Below are 25,039 nucleotides of genomic sequence, written 5' to 3'. Positions count from 1 at the left end.
CAATTGAAGGCTCTGTGAACTTATTCTATTTAACTTCTTTTCAAACTCCCTAACATTGGATAACAATATTCTTGTTTTTTTGGTTCCTATTTTTTAGGACATTTTTACAAGGATCTATAATTAAGTTTGAGAAAATAGATTGAAAATTGCAAAAATCTTTTTAATTTTTATCTTCTGTCTATTCACTGAACCAATATGGTTCTCCTTTACAGGGTAGCTTCTCATAGGTCCTGGGAAGGTATTTAACTATTTTGGGGAAGGATACGGCCACCCTCCCAAGAAAAATCGCCCCCTAGATGTTTTTTGTTGCAAATTCTCTTGGGATTTATATGAAGGTTAGTTTTCAACCTTTTTGTAACAAGGTTTTTATCCTTAATAATCTGGAAACTTAGTGTCAATTTTAAGAGATTATTTTGATACTGTTTCAACCATTATAGAAAAAACGCAGTAAGAACAATTATGAACATAAATAACGCAGCAACAACCATATTTTCATTAAACAATGAATATTAAAGTATTAATACAATATAATAACAAAAGTACAAAAAGAAAATAGCTCAATTTTTTTTATTTTTAAGCAAATTATGATTTTAACTGTAATAGTTGATTATTAGATTAGAATTAAATGTCATACTTTTTTTTTTGAAAGCATTGTTTAATAAACCCTCAAATTTTTAGTGTAATATTTTCTTACACATTTTATTTACTTAATTTAGAAGCCTGGGTGTGTTGGAGGGGGTCTTAGGGGATAACTACACTCCCCTTAATAAGGAAATGGGCATGCCTCTTCTCTACTGATGTTTACCGCCTTCAGGTTCAAAAATAAATCTACCAACGAATAAGAGAACGCAGAGAGAGAGAGAGAGATGGGATAATGGGCTGTTTATTACACTAGTCCCAAAAGTTTTATAATAGCGTTTCTTTATTCGTTGGCTTGACAATTTTGGGGACTTTCATTGAATTTTGATTGGTTGGTTCATAAAGTTGAGTCCAAATGTTTCAACCACTAATTGTAATCTATAGAAGGGGTATCATTATTGAGGATAAACATCAATTTATCGGCCATTGTCTTATCCCTTCAGATCTTTGTCAATTGCTCCATTTCATACCGCAAAGGTGTGACAAAATTATTTACCTATTATTAGAATAGAGGTATTATAACATTAGAATGATAAAAGGGGGATGAAATTGCTAGAATACCTAGGAAACTTTTATTTTTATTTATTTTCGTCTTTCTATCATAACTATTTTATTCGAAATGGACTTTCTCGGCTTCTATTAAAGATAAATGTTTAAAATTTCTTGTGAAGATTAACAGAACCATTGAGCATCTAGTATACAACTTACTTTGTTCGTCTGTCTGTCCATTTTGCTTTAAATAGGATATGAAAATTCTATTAGAATTAAGGCTAAAATGACAGTTTAATAATTATATTTTTTAACTTGGTTTATAACAAATTCAGAAGGACAATATACCAACTAAAAACATTTTTTTCCTACAATGCAATGTTTAATTGTCAATTTTTACTAAGATTTTGAAGATTTATTTTTAAAATTTTTAGGGTTTTCGTCCCTCTAAAAATATCTGTTATTTTCATAAAGTTGGCTCAGCCCAAATAATTTGTTGAAAAAAACCTATAGATTAACGTTTATTTAATTAAGCAATTTTTTTATGTTTTATACTTAATTCTAACTACTTTCTTATACTATGTAATAGTGGGTCTGTTCGTCTGTCTGAGGGAATAGATCTCTAAAACGGGCTTTTCATAGAAGCTTTCAACTTTTTCAAAAGAAAGTCACTTTTTACTTTTTGTACATTAAAAAAAAATTAAAATTATATTAGGTATAATATAGGTAAAATATGGGTTTTTAATCTGTTAATGGGCCAAGGCTTTCTGCCTACTTATTGTAAAACATCAAAAATTAAAAAAAGAATTGTTTCTTCTTTATGCTCTTGTTGTGACGGGTTTTGGTGCAAATCTCAAATCAAACAACTAGTCACGTGTTTACAATTTTGGCTAAAACGGCGGGTTTATATTTGCAGTTGCGGGAAAATACCCCAATAAATAATTTAGGTGTTATTATTTTTGTGTCGCGGTTTCTTCCCATTCAAAATAAATAACAGCACTTTTCGTGGGAAGCGATCAATATCCATTCGTGGGATAAAATGATCCCACTCCCCCCCCCCCTCAAAATCAAAATAGTATCATTATTAGAAAAGCGTCCTTATTAGTATTTTGAGCGTTGCAGCCTATATATACAAAAGTCAAAATATTTTTTAATAATGTTATCGCAAATATCTGTTCAATTAGCTATTATGAAAATCTAAAAATAGCCACAACCCTGCCCAGGACTAATATCAAGCTTTTCGAAGCTTTGTGGAGTAACCGTTTAAGCCGTTTAAGAGATATTAGTAGACACGGCTAAGGGGGGCTTTAGTGGTAAAAAGCAATTTAATGGGATATTGTGTTCAATAATATTATTTTCAATAAGTAATACAGTTATTTAGATCATATCTAATGGTTACATTTTATATAGTGTGTCTTCACTTACGCTATAATCAAAGTGATATAAATGGATAGGACAATAGCCGATTAATTGATGTACATCCCCAAGGAATTTACACAAAATTACCCTTTCTGTAGATTGCAATTTGTGGTTGAGACGTTTGGACACTCAACTTAATGAACCAACCAATCATAATTCAATAAAATTAGTATACCAATGAATAAAATTAGGTTATTATAAAACTTTGGGGACTAGTATAATGAACAATGTCCCCTCCCTCTCTGAAAAGCACAACACTTTTATAATTGAAAAGTAACAAAGATGGAGGGAGTAGATTAATCTATTCAAAACATGGGTTAACTTATTTAAATAGATAGGTAATATTTAGGTGATTTAGTTTTTGCAATAAAACAATAAATTTACTATAATGACCAAATTTACGTTATAAAAAACATTAGATGATTTTGTAGGAATATAAATTAATAAGACAATGGGCGATAAATTGATGAATATCCCCAAATATGATGTTAAAAATTGCCCCTTTCTGAAGATTCAAATTGTTGAGTGAATAGTTTAAACACTGCTAGTTTGTGCTAACCAATCAATAGTTAATAAAAATACCCTAGAGATAAAAACTTTGGGTACCACATGGTCCTCTCCCTTCCTGGTAATTATGGCACAACCCACTGATAAATATCTATTAACGCACATTGTGGAGGTTACTCTGATTGACGGCCGGACAAGTACGTTATTTATAGAGAAGCTTAACTTTTAGTGAATTTAAAATTTAAGCAAAATTTTCCTGATTTTTTAATACTTTTTTATAAAGTTATTGCAATTTTAAAAAGAGATAAGGGTGAGAGAGAAAAAGAGAGAGAGAGAGAGAGAGAGAGAGAGAAAGAGATAGAGAGATAGAGAAAGAAAATGAAGTAGATAGACAAGATATCGAAGGTTGAAAAAATGTGCATACATGGAAAAAATTTGGTTGTGGGTAATATGGTGGGTCCACGCATGAGGTGCATGATCAAATATCTCATGATTTATCGTTCTTAATTACTGACTACTTTTATACAGTGGGAGGCGTAGTGAAACAAATTAGTTGGGGGGGAAAAGACCAATTCAACGGTGTGCGGTCATTTCCGCATATTATCACGTAAGCATATTGTTTTATCAATACACAAAAGCAAATTAAATTAGAAGTTGTATACAGTAGTGAGTGTAATGGATCTAAAGGGATAAGACAATGGCTGATAAATTAATATACATCCCCGATGATGATACTTAGAATAACCCCTTATGTAGATTAAAATTTGTGGTTAAAAAGTGTGAACACTCAACCTATTGATGCAACCAATTCAAATTGACTCAATCCCCAAATAATAAATAAGAAAACGTTATTTAAAACTTTGGGGACTATTGTCATTGCCCACTCTTTCTCTGCTGTACAAAGTTTATACTGTGTTAACAAGGACAAAAGGGATGAAAAGTAGAAAATGTTTTTTTTCATGAAATAAAAGAAATATATTTTTTTCATTAAATAAAAAAAAATATATTTTGTATCATGTATATCAAAATATTGTAGATCCTAAATAAATTTAGCTGAGTAATTTACCACATCGTATTATAGACATCTTTCCATGGATAATAAGTGAAAACAAGGTTCCAAATGCCTGAGCTAACAAAACTGGTGCTAATATTATGATATTCACTTACTACTCATTTAAAATTTCTGTAATATTAATAGTAATAGAGTAGCCCCGCTACTCTAAATTATTTTGTTTTATACCAACTAAGAACTAACGGCAAATTTTCAGATATTTAAATAAATTTTTTTTTAAAAGAATTAATTAATGATTATTAAAATCTCAAAAGCTTTTTTTCTAAGTTTGTTTCAAAAATTGATTTAAATACTATGAAGAAAAAAAATACTTTATCGATGTACTTAATAGCTTAATGTACTTTTCTTCAATTTATACATGGAAACGTTTTATGGGGGCGTTGTTCAAAAAAGTGGTTTAAACACCACCAATAATTGAAATTTAAACAAAAATAAAAATCTGTATATTAATGTATTTTATATACATAGATATATTTAAATCTTTTATTACAAGCGACTTTAGATAAAGTATCAATTAATTCACATGCGTCGCATGTGTTTGAATGTATTTGCATCAATGTAAATTAGATAGCCTGATATCTAGTTGCCGAATGTGTACGCAGTTTCCTGAGTGTTTCCTCATCCTAGCTCAATATTTACTACTAGCTAAAAAAGCTTCAAACTTCAAAAAAAAAAAAATCAAAATTTAAAAAATTCAAATTTATAATGTATATTGTATAAATCGTTTACACATTCAAATTTTGATTTTTTTAAGGGAAGTTTGAAGATTTGTAGCTAGTAGTAAATATTGAGCGAGGATGAGGAAACACCCAGGAAACTGCGTACACATTCGGCAACTAGATATCAGGCTATCGTAAATTATGTTTGCAGGGATAAATGGAGTTGAAATATGGATCTTGAAATTGTTGGCGAATTTTATCTATAATTTAGATGTCTGTCAACCCTTAACGGTCTGGGGGTGGGGGCGTTTTTTTTTTCTATCCTGTTTTTTCTATCTCATTTTCGATTTTTTCCATCCTGTTTTTTCTATCTCATTTTCTGTGTGTGAAAGATAAAGATCCCAAACTGCTTGACTTTTTAAGTATGGGTATGACACATAACTGAGAGTTGGAATTTTTTGAATATCTCCATCCTGGAGGGCACAGGATGCCAGCAAACCTGGCAGGGTCATCCAGGTAAAGAGCAAAAATATTTTTTTGACTAAAGCATTTTATCATGCCAAAATACTAAAAAATCCTCTAGTAGTACATCCTTATATAAAATACAGGTGTTCAAGTCACTTTCAGGTTCCAGGTTTGATCCTGCAGGTCCTGATCCTCCAGGTCTCCAGAAATCTTTAAAAGGCTCCTGTGGCCGCAATTTTTGACTAAGAGACTTCAAATTTTAAACTTAAGATTTTCTTACATGTCTACATTACATATTAAAATTTCATGAAGATCCGCCGCCGTTTTCCCGCCGACCGCCAACTGCGGCGGCTTGCAGCTGCCAAGTACAGCTGCGGCCGCAGAAATTTATATTTTGATATTTCTAATGTAAAATTTACATAAAGATAAACATTTTCTGGAAAAAAAATTTTCTTCTAGCTTCAAAAATAAGAAAATTACAGCCGTTTGAAATTTTTAAGTAAAAAAAGACCTAAAAACAAAGGTTGTTAAATAAAAGGGTGAAGGAAGCGAAAATTGACTTAGACTTATAATAGGTCGGAAATTCATTATCAAACAGGGGACTTGCACAAAAAAATTTAGCCCTCTAGCTCTGACAGGAAGTGAGATAATAAGGGGGGCGTTGAACACCCCCCCCCCCCCCCCCCCCCCCCCGACCGATTAAGGTGCGGCAAGGGGCCCGACTGTAAAGAGTTAATGTAACTTTTTTACTACATTTATTTTTAATTTTTTATATTTTTTAGGTATTTTCCTTATAGGATTTCAAACAGAGTGATAGATTAACAGGGAGAAAAAACAAAGTGAGTTGTAGTGTAGATTTGCTTTTAAAAATTAGTTTATTTGCCAACATTTTCCTGCCATTCAACTGTGATGTATAGTCCCTTTCTTCCTGACTTGAGAGCAATGTATGTATTTTGTATTTTAGCTTTTAGTTCTTGTGTCAACCGTTTCGGAGCAAGACCTTTGCTCTGCAACTCCACTACTACACGTCACAACTTTCTCCTCACCCTCAAATGGTTAAAGATTCAAAAATAAAACAAATATATTCTGTTCAAGTGTACTCTGGTTGAGAAAAATATTGGAAAATTAATCAGTATTATTCTGTTAGTGAGTAAATTCATATCAGCTTTTAAAAGCAAACCTTTTATATAATTAAAGTCTGTCTGTCTGTATGTAAGTTTATTATTCTGGCAGAGTTAGCTCTTCTGGTTAAATTAAACAGGTTAGAATTGTCCTATTAATTTCAAACTTTTTATAATGATTCCTATAATAATTAGGTATGGTTTTTGAATTGTAGCAACTTTATAATTGTTACTAGAAAGTACATCTAAAACATGATGATTTTTTATTTATTCAGCTAATTTTTGGGATTCTGATTCCTATTACAACAAGGTACATTGTTATAAGCAAATTATCTCTATAAATAAGTTGAAAATGTCCTTAAAAATTCTCCTGTATTAAAGAAGATTGCAACAAATTTACTTTACTTCAAATTTTTTTTAGACCTGTGTTTAGTATTCTTCTTATTAAGTTCTGATACGCTACAAGTGTTTATGTTCGTTTGTCCTACATTTCAGAGGTTTTCTTATATGGATGTTGCCAAATGAGGAAGTCTGTAATAAGATATGCGCCAAAGGGCAATAATAGGTAAATTTTATTAATTTTATTATAATTCATGTATAATCATATCCATATTCCATAAAAAAATTTAGGGTGGGAGTTTGTACACTTACAGATTTCATCCTGGGACTTTCCCTCTTGGGGCTAGTGGAGCAAAACAGCTCTAGACCAGCCAATTTTGTATGTAGTCTATTACTGTAATCATAAACATATAAAAAAACTTAATTGGCGTCTGCAACCGCCGTAAACGCCGAAAATGGCGGTTTCCGTTATTTGCCGTTTTTCGGCGATGGTCAGAAAAATATTTTTTTGTTATGTAAACTTAGAGTTCGTCCTAAAATTTGGTTATCATAGCTTTAGAATTGGCCGCTCTACAGCTGTTTTAATATTTAGCGGCTGGCAAAAAAAATGAAATAAGGGGGGAGGGGGGAAGTTAGTACACTTATAGGAAATGAAATTCAATAGCAAATTTTGCCCTGGCTTGTTTTTCTAGTTATCAACCTAATTCTTTTTGTAAGCTCTCTTACATGACTGGATCTACCCATAAAACTTTAAAAATTTAATTTTGTGACTTTCCCTCTAGGGGCTAGTGTGGCAAAAGAACCCCCCAAACACTAAAAATTTAGGTTCTGAGCTTATTTTTAGAGATATTGAGATGATTTATTTTTCCAGAAAACTTTTTTAACATAACCAAACTAAGTAAACATTACAGATTTCATTTTGAGACTTTCCCTCTAGGGGCTAGTGGAGCAAAAGACTCCTAAACAGTAGAAATTTTAGTTCTAAGCTTATTTTTAAAGATATTGAGATGATTTTTTTTCAGAAAACTTTTTTAACATAACCAAACTAAGTAATCATTACAGATTTCATTTTAGAACATTCCTTCTAGGGGCTAGTGGAGCAAAAGACCCCAAAACACTGAAATTTAGGTTCTGAGCTTATTTTTAAAGATATTGAGATGATTTTTTTTTTGTAGTAAACATAACAATACTAAGTAATCATTATAGATTTCATTTTGGAACTTTCCCTCTAGAGGCTATTGGAGCAAAAGACCCCCCAAACACTAACATTTTAAATCTGAGCTTATTTTTAAAGATATTGAAATGATTTTTTTCCCAGAAAACTTTGTTAACATAACCAATTAAGTAATCATTACAGATTTCATTTTGAGACTTTCCTTCTAGGGGCTAGTGGAGCATAAGACCCCCAAACACTAAAAAATTAAGTTCTGAGCTTATTTTTAGAAATATTGAGATGATTTTTTCCAGAAAACTTTCTTAACATAACCGTACTAAGTAATCAATACAGAATTCATATTGGGAATTTCCTTTTAGGAGCTAGTTGAGCAAAAGACCCCACAAACATTAAAAATTTAGGCTCTGAGCTTAATTTTAGAGATATTGAGATGTCTGTCCATCTGTCTGTCAGTCTGTCCATCAGTCCATCAGTCTGTCAGTCAATAATACTTTTTGGAAATTGTGATTTTCTAAGCTGCCATTTAAGATAGAAGGCTAAAATTCTTTGTCAACATTTAATTTGTTGAAAAACTGCTTAATACAGGATAATGTTTATGGACATACTTACATTTTTAGGACTTGATTATAGAGTTGCTTCGCTTATAACATTTTAGTTTGTTGTCCCAGGAATTAATACACCAAAAATCAGATCAATCGGATGATTAGATCACAAAAAATTTGTTGTTAACAAGGATGACAACATCCATAAAAGCGAAGCACTGAAACGGTAGGACAAACGGACATGAACACTTATATAGTGTCAGAACTGAATAATCAGAATATATAAGTATAAGAGTCAAAGCAAAATTGTAAGTGAATTTGTTGAAAAACTGCTTTATACAGGATAATGTTTATGGACATACTTACATATTTAGGACTTGATTATAGAGTTGCTTCGCTTATAACATTATACTTTGTTGTCCCAGGAAACAGTATACCAAAAATCAGATCAATCGGATTATTAGATCACATAAAAATTTATTGTTAAAAAAGAAAAAAAACAACATGTTTAAACTGTTTTTAACCCATTTTTAAAACATATATCAAAAATATACTATGACACCAGTAGAATTAAACTGCAGAGCCTAAATTTGAATTAAGTCCCCAATAAACTTTTTTGAGGGGATTTAAAAATTAATTTTACTGTTGCTGTGGTCTTTTTTGATCAGAGCAAAAGGTCTTTTTTTATTTGGGTAAAATTTGTAGCTTTTAGAGTGTTTTGCTTCATATATAAAGTATTCTGGTATAGAGTAAAATTAGGCCTTTTGATTTCATCTAAATTAATTCATTAAAAAGTTAATTCTTTACAATATATCAATGAATTAACATTATCGTGCTTGTTTTCCATCACTTATTTAAAACACAAAAAAAATTGGCTGTAAAGGGTTAAATAGTGAAAGATGACAACAAATGTTTACGCAATACAACAATTTTTTTTGTCACATATACAAATATGATAAAATATAAGATTATTCAAACTTATTTTTTTAAATATTTTTAAAAAGCATGTATCTTTTATATGTATAGTTTTCATTCTTTTCATTTTAATTAAATAAAAATCATTTAACTACATTGGAAATAAGTCACTTTGTGAAAACACTCTTTTTTGAATTGTAAAAAACTGAAATGAAACAAGACTTTTAATTGGTTCAGACTTCAGAATAATATGTTTTATTTTAATGTTAAATTTCTTCTATATAAATTATTGTTTTAGAAAAAAATTATTTGCATCGAACAGAGTAGAGTTTTTATTATTGCATTGATATAATCTGAATCACATCAAATTGTTCTGTAAGAAACAATTTAACCCCAAACTAAAAAATGCTTTTGCTTCCATCAAAATGATCACAGCAACATATAAAATTGATTTTTAAATCCCCCAAAAAAAGTTTATTGGGGACTTAATTCAAATTTGGGCTCTGCAGTCTGATTCGGCTGGTATCATAGTATATTTTTGATATATGATAAAAAAATAGGTTAAAAACAGTTTAAATTAGACGTACGGACATTTTGGTAATGATTATAGGGTTGCTACGCTTTCTAAATTGTACCTAACTACTAAAGGAATCACCATGCAAAATTTGAAATCGATAGGACTATTCTAACATGCCTAAATTAACGAAAAGAGCTATCCATTACGGACAGACGGACAGACGGACGTACGGACGTACGGATGGACGGACCGACCCTAATTATAGAAAAGCTTCGCTTTTAAAAAAGTAAAAAATCAACATGTTTAAAATGGACGTACGGACATTTTGGTAATGGTTATAGAGTTGCTACGCTTTCTAAATTGTACCTAACTATTAAAGGAATCACCATTCAAAATTTGAAATCGATAGGACAATTCTAACATGCCTAAATTAACGAAAAAAGCTATCCGTTACGGACGGACGGGCGGACCGAACCTAATTATAGAAAAGCTTCGCTTTTAAAAAGAATAGTTAGCAATCCTCATAAGAAAATAACAGGATGTTTGTTTAATAGGGGGGAACTTCAACGCTCCCCCCCCCCCCCAAACCTATTAAGGTCCAGAAAAGGGTACCGACCGTTTAGGGTTAAACATAGAGTAAATTCGCTACTAAAACTTAAACTCTAAAGTCATCCTAGATGTAACACGAATGTTATTTAGTTTCCTGCGAAGTTGTCTCCGATACAACAGCTAATTTTTAAAATCAAATTAATGTTTTTGATATACAAAATAATAATCCTTTAATAATTTTTAGTGCATTTAAATATAGAATGTAAATATTCTAAATAGAAAAAAATAATTTCTATTTAGGCGTTGCAAAGTTTTAAGTTCGCCAAATTTGAGATATGCCAGAAAGCCGGACCCACCTTTTTCCCCACAACCAAAAATTTACTGTAAAAAATATTTTTGTTTTGAATTAGAGAATAGAGACCTTATTAAAAATAGGGTTGGGTCGGATATCCGGCTGATTTCTAATGTCAGATATCAGGTTATCTGGCCAGATATCCGGTAATTTGCCGGATATCAGGCGATAGCCAGATATCCGGACGGATACCGGATATCCGGCATTTGAAATTAGCCGGATATACGGTATATGGTATTTGACTAAAAAAGTCTCCGGCCCAACCCTTATCAAAAACATACAAAAATTAATATGGATTATAACAAATGAGACAGTCACACATACGATCATTGACAAATATATTCATTTTATTTTAAACATACTTTTAAAGTATTAATAGTACATACTTAGTATGGACATACCTACATTTTAAGACTTATTTATAGCGATTTTACGCTTATAACATTATACCTATTCGTCTTAGGAATCAAACACAATTCTAAAAGTGTATGAATTTATAAGCTTTTATTTTTTTTCAGTGTATGACTAAAAGATATTTTAATTCCAAAAATGGGCATTTAGCTTGTTGAGATTTAGCTTGTTCCAAAGAGTTTTTAAATCAAGTCACAAAATTAATAGGATTGAACAGGGGCATGTTTTTTTAGGTGGGGGGGGGGGGGGAAGGGGGGGAATTCATATTCCTCTGCACTAATTGGTCATTATACACCCCCTAAATATAACACACTCTTGATTTTATATCTATGGGGAAAAAGCTAAAAAAGTAATTGTAATTGACTATTGGAAGGAGGCAAAACTGTAATTTTTCAACTTTTTAGTGAAGCAACTTTGACTTGTTGCAAACTCATTTTTTTTGGAGATAGCCAATCAAAATATCTACCCATGGCAAAAGGATAGAGACATATAATAAGATAGAAATTGGAATTGAAAGAAATTTAAATGTAAAAAATTATGTCGACAAAACTAAAAGTAGTCATAGCTGACATATTATCGAAATGTCGATATTCCAATAACATCTCTATAGTATAGATGTATATACAGACAACTACCTCCCTTCCTTTTTCAAAGACCTCTTTCATCTGCTTCTAAATTATTTTCTGCTACTTAGCTGTGTTAATATAAGCGATACCATTGGTTGATTTTCAATGAACCAATAGGAAGGTTGCACAAGACGATTGCGATGGGGAGATATAGTTATTTAACCCTTTCTTACTCTAGTGTTTTAATCTAATATTCAAATCATATTATTAAAGTTTAATTCTTTCGACTTTATGACATTTAACAAAATTGGCTTTGACTAGCTTTATCGACAAACTAATCCTTTTAAATGTCTGTCTGTCTGTACCAAAGGATCTTGCTAACCGTTGGACCGATATGGTTTTCCTATACAGTGAAGCTTCTTAAAGGCCCTAGTAAGTTAAGAAAAATCTATTTTGGGAGAGGGTAAACCACCTCTAGAAAAAATCCACCCCCCCCCCTCCTTGAAAAAAAGTCCACAATTTTTTATAATATCATTCCCTGTCCCAAAGTTATGGGAATTATTAGTGATTTATGGACGAACCTGCCAAAATTAAGCGTTAGGTAGTTAGTCCATGTTCAATCAATATGGAAAAATAACATTTCCTTATATTTGACAAATTTCATAATGTAATAATAGTTAGTTATCGCATCGTACTATAGACAGCTTTCCGCGGATATTTAAATGAAAAGATTAAAACCAGTTTTGTTAGCCACGAGGGACCTAAGTCCCGGTAAAATTGTCTGTAATACGATGCTTTACGTAATTTTTCAGTATTGCTGAGAAATGGTTCTAATCCACCGGATATTAATCGGTTTCGAAGCCATACTGGAAAATATATTAAAATAATTTTTATTTTCTTAATGAAATAATTAACATTAGGTGTATTACCATTATTTGTCATTATTAAAATTGCGTTAAACAATAAAAATAAATAAATTAAATGCATAGGATTCTATGTTGTCATCCTTGTTTTATTGATGTTTTTAGCTTACTATTTATAGGATGATAAATTTCTTAATAGTTTGATATTTTCCAGAAACCATCCAGAGAACATATAACTTTACAAAGTGTCTCAAAATCAGCCATGTAAAGTCATAAAAATGAAGGATTATCCATCTCTTTTTTAGGGAGTTTCTTTCCCACTTCTCCTCATTTTTATGATGTCACATGGCTGATTTTTGAGACACTTTGTAAAATTACACATGTCATGCCCGAATACCTTATTAAGCGGCATAAGAAGGCCTATAAATAATCTGGAATAAAAAAAGATGAAGCATTTTAAAGACTGATATTTTGCTTCTGTATCATTTTATTGTATTTTTCAAAACTACAAAAAATATCAGGAAATATTACAATGCCTTTAGATTACTTGATCAAATCTTAATAATTCGAAATGTCCGTCCGTCCAACCGTCTGTAAGAAACTTATTAGGGGAAACATTAATTTCTCGGACGCTATTCAAGTTAGGCGGCTGGATTTCTTTTTGTGAAGCTTTCCTATACCAATAAGCATTAAATATATAATTTACATGGTCTGCCAGTTTGCCAGTCATGTTACAAGAGATCAATATTCAATACATATATTGTGCAAAAATATTTTGTAATTTTTTTATTGTTTATGACAATGAATATCTGCTGTATAACCCACTTTGTCCGTTTGTCAATACAGGAGTTTTGCTATTTATGGATATTATCATCCTTGTTGTTCTAATAATTGCAATTTGTGCTATTTCTAAAATTCAGCTGCAATGTATGAAGACTTGCAGGGTGATTTATTGTGATGCAATCAAAAATCCTAGAGAAATTTCCATTTATAGATTAAAATCATATGAAACCATAGAGCTATTTAGAGGGATTAATTTGCAAAGCCAGCAGTTCTAGGCTAAGTAGGTTTGGGCCGGATATCCGGCAATTTTCAATATCCGGCCGGATAACGGACATTGAAACTATTCGGATACCGGATATTCGGCTGATTTATAATGCCGGATATACGGTTATCCGGCCGGATATCCGGCGTTGGCCAGATATCCGGCCCAACCCTAAGTGTAAGGTAAGATAAATCAGTTTCATGAATATAACTTGTCGATCAAAAAGTCTTAGTTACAAGGACCTAGCGCACAGACAACCAACCCACTTTCTGAAAGTCCCAACTGTGCGTGGTAATGAGTTGCACCACGCCTGTTTATAGGCAAAGGCATTCCCCAATCTCTCACAGAGCAACAGTAGTTATTCTTTTTGTTGTCTCTATCATGACGCGGTAATGCCCAGACTCGAACCCGTCATCTCCATTGAAAGACATAATTTCAGAATTTTAGACTTGAAATTTGAAGCATAACACGCCCTAGATTAGACAAAAAACCCTTGTCATACTAATATAGCCACTCTAGGTGTATTGTAGCTCTGGTATTGAAAAAAAGATCTATTAGAAAAATTTATACAAAATTGAGCTATTCAATTTTCGCTACTGATAGTGTGTGTGGGCACGGTAAAAAAATGCGCATTTTTCGTTCATGCCAAAAAAAATATCTTTGTTTAAAAAATGCTTAATATTTTATCATCTGTCTAAGCAAAAGTATCAAAATTAAGAAACAACTTATAGTGCCTAATATAAAATGACGTCATTCAATACAAATGACCAATGAACGGCCAGTATACATTGTAATTAACCATTAGTAAAATGTATTCTGGCCTATCATTGGTTATTTGTATTGTATGATGTCATTTTTATTAGGCACTATAAGCTGTTTCAAAAATTAATGATTTATTGATAATACCTACTAAAAACATAATATGAACTTAATTTTACTGTGCTAGAAAAGTCAATGTTTTTGATTTGTTTTTTTTAAGAGTTTTTATGTTATCGCCTATTACTATATAAGGATATCTCATAAAATAGGAAATTTTTTATCAAAATAATTAATTTTAGAACCTGTATTTTATTTTTATTGAAATATAGATATATTTTTTTACTTTGATTGTACTTTTTGCTACTTTTTATATGCAAATTAATATTGAATAAATGTAAAACAAGGATGACAACATTTTTAAAAGCGAAGCTCTGAAACGGTAGGATAAACGAACATTAACACTTGTAGAGTCTCAGAACTGAATAATCAGAATATAAATGTATAAGAGTCGAAGCAAAATTGTAAGTAAATTTGTTGATAAGACAATTCTAACATTCTTAGATTAACGAACAGAGCTGTCCGTTACGGACGGACGTACGGACTGACCCTAATTATAGAAAAGCATCGCTTTTAAAAATTGTGTATAAATTTGTGAGATCATAAAACTGTCTTGTATGTAGTAAATTAAAATCATTGTTACATTTTTAAAAGAAATTAAGTGGAAAAGGGAGGGAGGGGGATTATTGATTTCACGCAAAAAAGGCATAAAGAAGAATCTATCCCTATGTAAAAGTAACAATATCTCTGTGGGTATGTCTGTTTGTACCAAAGGATCTCTGTAACCGATGAACCAATATGGTTCTCCTTTAAAGTGTAGCTTCCCATATGGCCCATATATAAAAAGCAACAAGCTTTTATCTTAGAAGCTAATGATTCTGGCATACCATAAATGAATGTATTATTTTGTCTTGGGATGGTTTTAGGCCATTTAAATGAATATTACCTTGACTTGATCAGGTGGAGGTATATCAAGCGAGGGTAAAAACGACAGGCCGCCGATCTCCTTCCGACTCCGTTCCGATTTACCGGCAACGGCGGCGGCAGCGGTGTTTAACCGGTCTTCAGAGTTGGACCTCTGTTGTTTAAATTTGGCGTTGTTCTTAGTGGCGGTGGTAGGCTTCGGCGACACCTCCAGGTTGGCGTGACCGCTGAGCCCGCCGGAACTGTTCTGGTGGTCCTCATTCAGGCCCCCGGTAGAGGGTAGCTGTTCCAGGTAGGTTTGCAGGACATAATCCTTACCAGATTCCTAGGGAAAATATAAGATTTATTGATTTTACCTGCTATTAAAATAACAAAAATCCGTATTATAATTATCCTATTCATCCAATATGTGTAAGTTGTCTATCAAGGCCTCAAAAACGGCTGTACTATCATAATAATCCGAGGAATCTTAAAAATGGATTTTATATGGATGTCGTGGCCGCTAGGATTAATTAGAAAATGCAGGAATCTAAAGTGATAAGACAATTGCCAATAAATTAATGTACTTTCCCAATGATGATACACAAAATTACGATATGGAAATTAAACCATATTTATACCATTCTAAAAGTCAAAAATTTGTTAAGATTCCGTTTTCTCTAAACTTTTTTTTTACACAGAAACCATAGCGGTTTTTTTTTACTTTGACCCACTAACCCCTTTTACTTTCGCAGGGCAGGTTTCAAGCTATAAATGTATATACCTTCATACGCAGTAGATGTACTTTTTGTTCAAAATTTTCTATAGCCTTCTCTCTATCACGTAAACTTTGTAGTTGGGACTGTATAGTGGTACCCTGAAAAGCATAAAGATTTTTGTTCATAAAGTTTGTTAAAAAGATCCGTAGCAAAAAAATCAAGTTAAGACTGTTGATTAACCTATAACCAAGGGACGTCCAAGCTTATTATTTTCATGGGGGGGGGGGGGGGTAAAATGAGAGTTTTCAAAGTTTGAGGGTGGTAAACAGTCTAAACCTAAACCCTTAAATCTCGTAGTTATATTCATTTTTATATTTATTATTTTGTTTGCATTGAAAATGACAATAGGAAACACACTTTTTTTTACACTTTAAGTAAATTTTCCAAAGAAGCCAGAGCATTATCCAAACTGTGCATAGTCATAAGTTTCGCCTGTTTATGGGCCGCGGAATTCACCCCGCCTCCCCCCCCCCCCTAGATATACCACACTTTTCTGGGATCTTGCCAAGTCAAGTATCAACTGTTGGGAATATCAAAGGATGACTCCATGCAAAATTTGAGCCGGATCCGGCAAAAACCGGCCGTGAATTTTATGAAAAACCGGTTTTTTCCGGTTTTTAGGGGGTATCTGTAAATCGATTCAGCTGGAGCAAAACCGGTAAGAGGTACAAAAAATTTTACTTCACATGAAATTTAGCCAATGCAATTGCCTACAAAAATGTACTTCATCATCAACTTGATTGGACAACTCTTTCCCCCCCTAAATGTCCATTAAAACCTCGGAAACGGCAAAAATCGCCAAAAATCACGCCTTCGGCGGCAAATAACGGCTAAACGGTCAGCCGGAGGCGAATGAAACATAAATAAAGAAATGTCTGCCTCAAAAAGTTGTTCAACATCAAAGAGATGCTTGAAGTCTCTAAAACGACTCCTTCCCCTCCTTTAAGGGGAATAACTGAAAAAACGTGATTTTCAAAAGTATGCCCACTTCGTGGGTGTGGGGGGCACTGAACCCGTCACCCCAGGGTCACCAAATATAAAGTCTAGGCGGCCCACAATGCTGAATTTTCACCAAGTGAAAGTCTTGTGTCATTATCTCTTATGAGAAAAAAGTTATTAATTAATTAAAATTTCAAATTTTTTGATGGATTTCTTTGATGAAATGACAGGCCGGTCAATTTTTAGGCCATTTTTTGCGGTTTTTGGGCCGTCACGCCCAAACGGTTTGAGATAATCTCACGGGACCTTTTGCCCAACCTAAGTCTGGTTATTTGTGAGGTCTCGGAAAATAAAACAGACTTACGCAAAAGATTATAATTATAATCTTTACACAGAAAAATGGCACGAGGTGAGGGTTTGAGGGGGCAAAATGAGCCGACCAGCGATTTTTGACGGCGCGCAGCGACGTCGTGCTTCATCCAATCCGGGATTTTTTTTTTCTTAGACCTTACTAATAACCAGGCTTAGGTCGGGCAAAAGGTCCCGTGAGATTATCTCAAACCGTTTGGGCGTGGCGGGCCGAAAACAGCAAAAAAATGGTCTAAAAATTGACCAGCCTGTCATTTCATCAAAGAAATCCATCAAAAAATCACAATTTGAAATTTAAATTAATTAATAACTTTTTTCTCATAAGAGATAATGACACAAGACTTTCACTTGGTGAAAATTCAGCATTGTGGGCCGCCTAGACTTTATATTTGGTGACCCTGGGGTGACGGGTTCAGTGCCCCCCACACCCACGAAGTGGGCATACTTTTGAAAATCACGTTTTTTCAGTTTTTCCCCTTAAAGGAGGGGAAGGAGTCGTTTTAGAGACTTCAAGCATCTCTTTGATGTTGAACAACTTTTTGAGGCAGACATTTCTTTATTTATGTTTCATTCGCCTCCGGCTGACCGTTTAGCCGTTATTTGCCGTCGAAGGCGTGATTTTTGGCGATTTTTGCCGTTTCCGAGGTTTTAATGGACATTTAGGAGGGGAAAGAGTTGTCCAATCAAGTTGGTGATGAAGTACATTTTTGTAGGCAATTGCATTGGCTAAATTTCATGTGAAGTAAAATTTTTTGTACCTCTAACCGGTTTTGCTCCAGCTGAATCGATTTACAGATACCCCCTAAAAACCGGAAAAAACCGGTTTTTCATAAAATTCACGGCCGGTTTTTGCCGGATCCGGCTCAAATTTTGCATGGAGTCATCCTTTGATATTCCCAACAGTTGATACTTGACTTGGCAAGATCCCAGAAAAGTGTGGTATATCTACCCCCCCCCCCCAATAAGTGCCAGCAGTAGATACCATTTTTAACGTCCCTAGTATGCCACAGTCTGCATCAGACTCGAACTCAGGCACGCTTCTATTTACGTTACTGCCGCGGGTTATTTTACTACACGACTTAACTAAAGACTTACTAATTTACGTTTATAGTAGCTGTTCTACTAAAATTGAAAATCTAGCAACTTTGAAGAAGGCAATGATGATTAAATGAATCTACAACTCTTTCTCTGCCCAGTTTCATAAATAAGTTACCTGTGCAATGATAATTTTCATTAATTGTTGAATACTTTCTTTGCTTACTTCTTTCTCATCATACAATCGCCTAAAACAAGATATATTTTTATATAAAAATAAGTAAAATGATTATGTGTCTTTTTGTAACAAAAGATCTCGCTACCCGCTGGATGCGTAAGGTTATATACTTAATTTTATTCCGGGTCATATTTATTTCATACCATATGAAACTTTATGTCGATATTATGCCAGCTATAAACACTTTTAAAAATGTAGTATAGTTGATATAAAGTATTAAAAATGGCAGGATCTTTAAATCATTTCAATGGTGCGCCAAATAAAGGTGATCCAATTTTCCACCAATGAAAGCACAGCATTTTACGAAATGCCGCGCTGTGATTGGCTAAAATTCGGCGCACCCCGATTTGGCGCACCATTGAAATGATTTAAAGATTCAGCTCAGGTAACAATTAATTTTTAGGGGGTTAAATTAAATATCCTTAGAAATGAGTTATTTAAGCAAACAAAATTTAGCATAAATGGATATTTAAATCCCAAGGTATTAAATATCCATTTATGCTAAATTTTGTTTGCTTAAATAACATTCTATTGCAACAAAAAGGTGATGTTAGCAAATAATTTCTTGAATAAAATGACTAAACGTTTTTTCATTTAATTTTCATTTTTTTCACTGTTGTGTTTTTATTTGACATTAAAAATAAAAATCATAAAAAATCTTCCAAATCAAAGAGAAAAAATTCTTGAATTATTGGTCAATTTAAGTTCAAAGATTTTTTTATTGTAAAAAGTTAATTTTTAAAAAATATTTTAGAAAAAAAATCTTCCAACAAAAAAAATTTTCATAATCCAAGATGGCGTCAATACATGTAAAATAATATTTTCAAAACAAAAAATTAAAACTTGAATATCTTTTTTCACAGGTTCAATTTCAAAAATCGGTCTGACAGTTTTTCCAAAGTCAGTATGATCTATCGAATGAAAAAGGTTTGAAACTGATAGAACATTTCTTTATACTAAAACATATTTTTTCTCCCGTTGTTTCCCACACTTCCAAAAAATGAAATTCAATGAAAATTAAATGGTTCTCACGTTAAAAAATTTTCTCACGGGTCCAAAAAATGAATTTAAATGAAAATCATATGTACTATTTAAATCAAAATAAATGGTTCCCACATTCTAAAAATTTTCCCCACTTGACATTCTTGAAAAATGCCAAATAAATGGATATTTAAACAAACCCAATATCGCGTTTTTTGCAATGGAATGAATATTTAAAGACATAGACTAACAAACAGACAACACTATTTATAACTTAAACTATATAAATGGATATAGAATATATGTGCATGGATTTGATAACACTGAAAAAATTGTCGTAAATTTCGGTTGCTAACATGGACATTATTTATTGGTCAATTTGTTAATTCAGTAAGAGTGGAGGGGATTGGGTAAAGGAGATGGATTTGGGGGTGATAGTTGTTTTAGCCAGCTACATATTTCAATTTATTAGAGCATTAGATAATCTGGTATAAGATCCAGGTAATGATAAATCCATTATTCTAGAGCAGCTGTGCTCCAAAAAATAATCGAAAGAGGGGTATATCAAATTCTCATTCTGCTGAGAAAAACCTTAATTGAAAAATACTCTGAAAACTATTTTTTAGTAGTGAAGCTACTCTATTATTAAATTTGTCTGTTCATTCGTAAGACCCAATACAAAATCTAGACAGGGTCTTTGCCTAGTAGGGAAAGGTCAACATAGCATTTTTACTTATATGATCATAGTATATCCATGCAGATAGAGAGGTGACAATTGGCTGTTTATTACACTTTACTGGTCCTCAACGTTTTTTATGATAATGTTTTCTTATTCGTTGTCTGAACAAAGTGCATTTTGATTGGATGGTTCATCAAGTTGGGTGTTCAAACGATTCAACCACTAACTTTAAACCAGAGAAGGGGTAATTTTGTGTATCATTATTGGGGTGTACAATATACATCAATTTATTGGCCATTGTCTTATCCCTTTAGATCCCTGATATCATTATCCATGTCCCTATTTTCAACCACTTTTTTGCCTTGATTTTTATTAAAAGGAAATTCATAGCTTTTAATTTTGTTGATAGTTAAAAATTTTATTTACAGAAAAGTATAATAATAATCATGATATATATGATAGACTACCTAGTACCCATGGCTTGGGGACTCTGTGCCGGCGACTTTCTATTGGGTCTTTAAATAATAAGCCAATAGCGTCGGAAAAGCAATTTGCTAGCAGACGAAAAAAGGTCCTCACCACTTAAGCCATGTAGTTGTCTGTGTTAAAAATCTTTTCATATATTCACATTTATTATCATGATACATCTAGTGAATCTGTTTTCAACATGGCTGAAAAATAGCCTAAAACCATCAGAAGGCCTAATCTAAAATGAAAGCATAAAACCATCCCAGGACCTATTTGAAACTTTCATAAAAGGTAGAAATCAATCAGTTCTGAAGTTATCGAAATCTTAGGCTAAAAAAAACTTGTAATACCATAGATTCGACATAAACCACATAAATAGCATGTCCATATGAAGCTACAAGTTTTAAAAGGGGTTCAATTTTTCCTTTTTTTTTGCGAGTTTCCTATGAAATTGCACTTGACTTCCTTCCCCCCCCCCCCCCTCCAAATTTAGTTTGATTGTTCTAAAAACTGCGTCTTCCCTCCCCCCCCCCCTCGCTTCTATTTTACAATTCAAATATTGCAATTGATCTTTATATAGTGGTGTTTATACGTTTAAGCAAATAATCAAAATAACAATACATCGTTTCATGATTTTAAGTCATCTTGATGTCTAAATCTATTAGTAAATTGGCAATTTAAACGTGCAAAAACTTTTTAGATACCAAATCTTTGGAGGCTTACGTGTGACAACCGAGCCTTTTATTTTGGAAGATTTTATTGACAGATTTTTTTTCTTTGTTAGATTTTAACCATAAATTTTAGTTGTAACCAAAACAGTTTTTCTTCAAATAATAATAATTTGTTTAAATCTATTTTCTAGTATGGCCTCGAAACCGATTAATACCCGCTGGATTAGAACACGTGTTCAGGCATACAGAAAAATCATGTATAGCATTGTAATACAGACAATTTTCCACGAAAATTAAAATAAATATCATATAATTAATACCGGTTTTGATAGCCTTGAGGAGACGAAGGTTTAATTTTATAAATTTTCAATTATCGTTAGCGGAAAGCTGTCTATAATACGATGCAAATATAATTTTATAGTGCTGTGATAAAATTTTGCTGTATTTTGGGGTATATCAAAGTTTGGGGGTAATCGGAAGTTTCTGTTTATTTTGGGGGCTGTGCATAGGAAGTTTTTTGGTCGGCGCTGGAAATAGGGACGCAACATGCATTTTTATTTGGGGGTGGCATGTTAGATCAAATTGTAAAGCGTCTACATGTTGTTAGGCCCTAACCGCGCCATAACTAATGACATCAAAATGGTTCCTATTGCTACTATATCGAGTAACAATAATATAAAATTTAGGGGGAATGCCTTGGCGTAAAAAGTCACAACTAAAGGACTTTTAAAAAAGGGTAGTGCAATCTAACAGTTGGTTATCTGTTTGATATTACTTCGTCTAATAGTAACTTTAAGTTACATTTAATATTTCAACCATTTATAAGCAAATTATTATAAGAAATTTAATAATCAAATGCGCGAAGCGCTAATAATGTTTTAAATTACTTCATGATTGGGATATAATCTAGATTTTTATTTAATCTTTATTTCAGTTTTGCTTTACAGTGAGGCTTTGTTATTGCCTTTGTGGGGTGAACACTTTGATAACTTTTCATGATCTAAACGATTAAATTTTAAAATGATCACCGAAAACCCTACTTGAGATCGTTTGAATGGGGGTTGGGTGTGTCTCTGTGTGTGTGTGTGTGTGTGTGTGTGTGTGTGTGTGTGTGTGTGTGTGTGTGTTTGAGAGTATGTGTGTGTGTGTGTGTGTATATAGGAAACCAACGGATATGGATTCGGAAGTAGGAAATTAACAACGACGCGCACAAAAGAAAAACTGTTGCTACTATGCAAGGTTTTATATAAAGTTGACAAATTACCCTTGGAAACTTTGGCGCCTTAATGTTCATTCAGGGATCTTTAGGGATAAGACAATGGACAATTAATTGAAGTATATCCCCAAATATGATAAACAAGACTGGTAGTTTGAAGCATTTAATCAAAATTTTGGAGCCTAAGAGTAAGGAAGCATATTTATAAAACTTTGGGTACCAGCAAAATTTACACTCTATTATTCCCTCATTCTCTGATAAGTATTAGGTAATTTTGGATAAGGCAAATCACTGCTAGAAAACCCTAACACCAAAAACTCCAAAATAGGGCTTAATTTGACTACTTTTGACATATATCCTTGATGTACGCACCGCCCAATATTGAAGGGCATAGTAGTCGTCAGGGTTGAGGTTTACTAAATAGCAGACATGGGGCGTGCGTATGGGGGGGGGGGGGTGATTTAAACAATTAGTACCCCCCTTATCCAATTTTTTTTCCTTCAAATTAATTGCAAATTGTCCTTATCAGAAAAGTGTTACGATGGTGATAAAGTTTGTGGTAGTAAACCCAATTTTTAAAATCAATATCAACGTTAGTAATGAATAAATTTGCCATTATTAAAGAACGTCGATAATTTGTCAATTATGATCATAACATAAAGGATAAGACAAGGTACGATAAATAGATGAACACTTCTGATTGCAAACAAATTTACCCCATCAAATAAAATAGTAATGTACCCAAAGTCAACAAACAAGATAAAAAGTTTGGGGACCAGTATATATAATGACCCCTCCCTTCTTTTAAAATTAGAGAAAAAATAAATAAAGAAAAAATGAAAAAAAAAATTTATACAATGTTCAGTTAAATTTTTATATAAAATTTCATTTATTTCGTGAATAAAAACATTAATTTTCTTATAAAGGAAGATTTAGGTGCGCCATAGAGTATTAAAAACAAGAATAATTACGCCCATAAGTTGCTGCGAAGTTTACAATTTTCAGAGATGTTACGTTTTGGTCAAGGGAAGGTTTTGCGTTATTTTGAGGTTTTTAAGGGGGGGGGGGGAATTAACCTAAACCCCTGTAGGGTTAAAACCATACTTACGAAACTATTAAGGAAAAAATTTTACTTCTACATTACAAGACCTTTGACAAACAAACTGACGTAAGGACATACCTAAGTATAGAGTAGCTGCGCTACTACAAAAAGAAACTGATAATACTACTTAACTAGATCTTTGACAAACAAACTGACGTAAGGACATACCTAATTGTAGAGTAGCTGCGCTACTAAAAAAAGAAACTGATAATACTACTTCACATGACCCATGACAAACAGACTGACGTAAGGACATACCTAATTGTAGAGTAGCTGCGCTACTAAAAAAAGAAACTGATAATACTACTTCACATGACCCATGATAAACAGACTGACGTAAGGACATACCTAATTGTAGAGTAGCTGCGCTATTAAAAAAAGAAACTGATAATACTACTTCACATGACCCATGACAAACAAACTGACGTAAGGACATACCTAATTGTAGAGTAGCTACGCTACTAAAAAAGAAACTGATAATACTACTTCACATGACCTATGACTTCTTAAATGCTTTTCTCTTCCATTGCCCCCCCCCCTCCCCTCCCTTGAAATTTCCCTTTCTCCTTTTTCTCTTACTCAGAATCTATAAGAACAAGGATGACAACATCCATAATAAGCAATACAATTCAAAATGCAAGATAAGTGTTATTATTATTAGACGCTATTCCAAGAATGATAGTTTTATGGACAAATTCTCTCATAGGTTGGCTTAAAAACTTTGGAAGCTTTCAATAAATCTTGATTCATAGGTCCAATTTTTTAAAACTATGATTCTAATCTACAAAATGGGTAATTTTGTTTGATATAATTGAGAAAGTACATCAATTTATCGTCCATTGTCTTAGTACTTAAAATAAACATTTGAACATACGAACAATGCATATATGTAGAGCGACTGCGCTCCTAAAACCCCAAAAGGTGTAAAAGAAGTCACCGTCTCTCGATTTATGCATTCTTACATTGTATATTTACAATAAAGTTAGAAAATAGGAAAATTGTATTAATTTGAAAGTACCAAATTCTGGACCGTTCAGCCCTAAATTTGTATTTTATTGCACAGATAAAACTTCAAAACAAACGTCGTGCAATTAAATAATAAACTGATAAATTAAGAATTACACCAAAGTAAGGCCATGTATTCATTCCTTTGTGGATTTGCATTATATATGTAGACTATTATTTCAATACGGCGTTAC

The 25,039-nt window shown here is 32.6% G+C and overlaps 2 protein-coding genes across 2 annotated transcripts in view; both read right to left on the bottom strand.

The window, feature by feature from the left end:
• The window catches only part of LOC145334047 (uncharacterized), a 344,996-nt gene that overhangs the window by 173,797 nt on the left and 146,160 nt on the right, over positions 1-25,039 (bottom strand). The gene's annotated exons all lie outside the window — the stretch shown is intronic.
• LOC145334048 (uncharacterized) overlaps positions 1-25,039 on the bottom strand; it is an 88,717-nt gene that overhangs the window by 6,858 nt on the left and 56,820 nt on the right. The window contains exons 6-8 of the mRNA XM_080179326.1: positions 18,664-18,733; positions 16,148-16,240; positions 15,407-15,709 (exon numbers count right to left, since the gene is read on the bottom strand). Of these exons, the coding sequence (XP_080035452.1) occupies positions 15,407-15,709; positions 16,148-16,240; positions 18,664-18,733 (466 nt within the window). The remainder of the gene's footprint in view (positions 1-15,406; positions 15,710-16,147; positions 16,241-18,663; positions 18,734-25,039) is intronic.

The sequence above is a fragment of the Acartia tonsa genome, chromosome 12 (genome assembly GCF_053477335.1).
Source record: "Acartia tonsa isolate MP-2025a chromosome 12, ASM5347733v1, whole genome shotgun sequence".
NCBI lineage: Eukaryota > Metazoa > Arthropoda > Copepoda > Calanoida > Acartiidae > Acartia > Acartia tonsa.
Note: the sequence above shows the minus strand (reverse complement) of the source record. Positions and strands in the feature narration are given on the sequence as shown.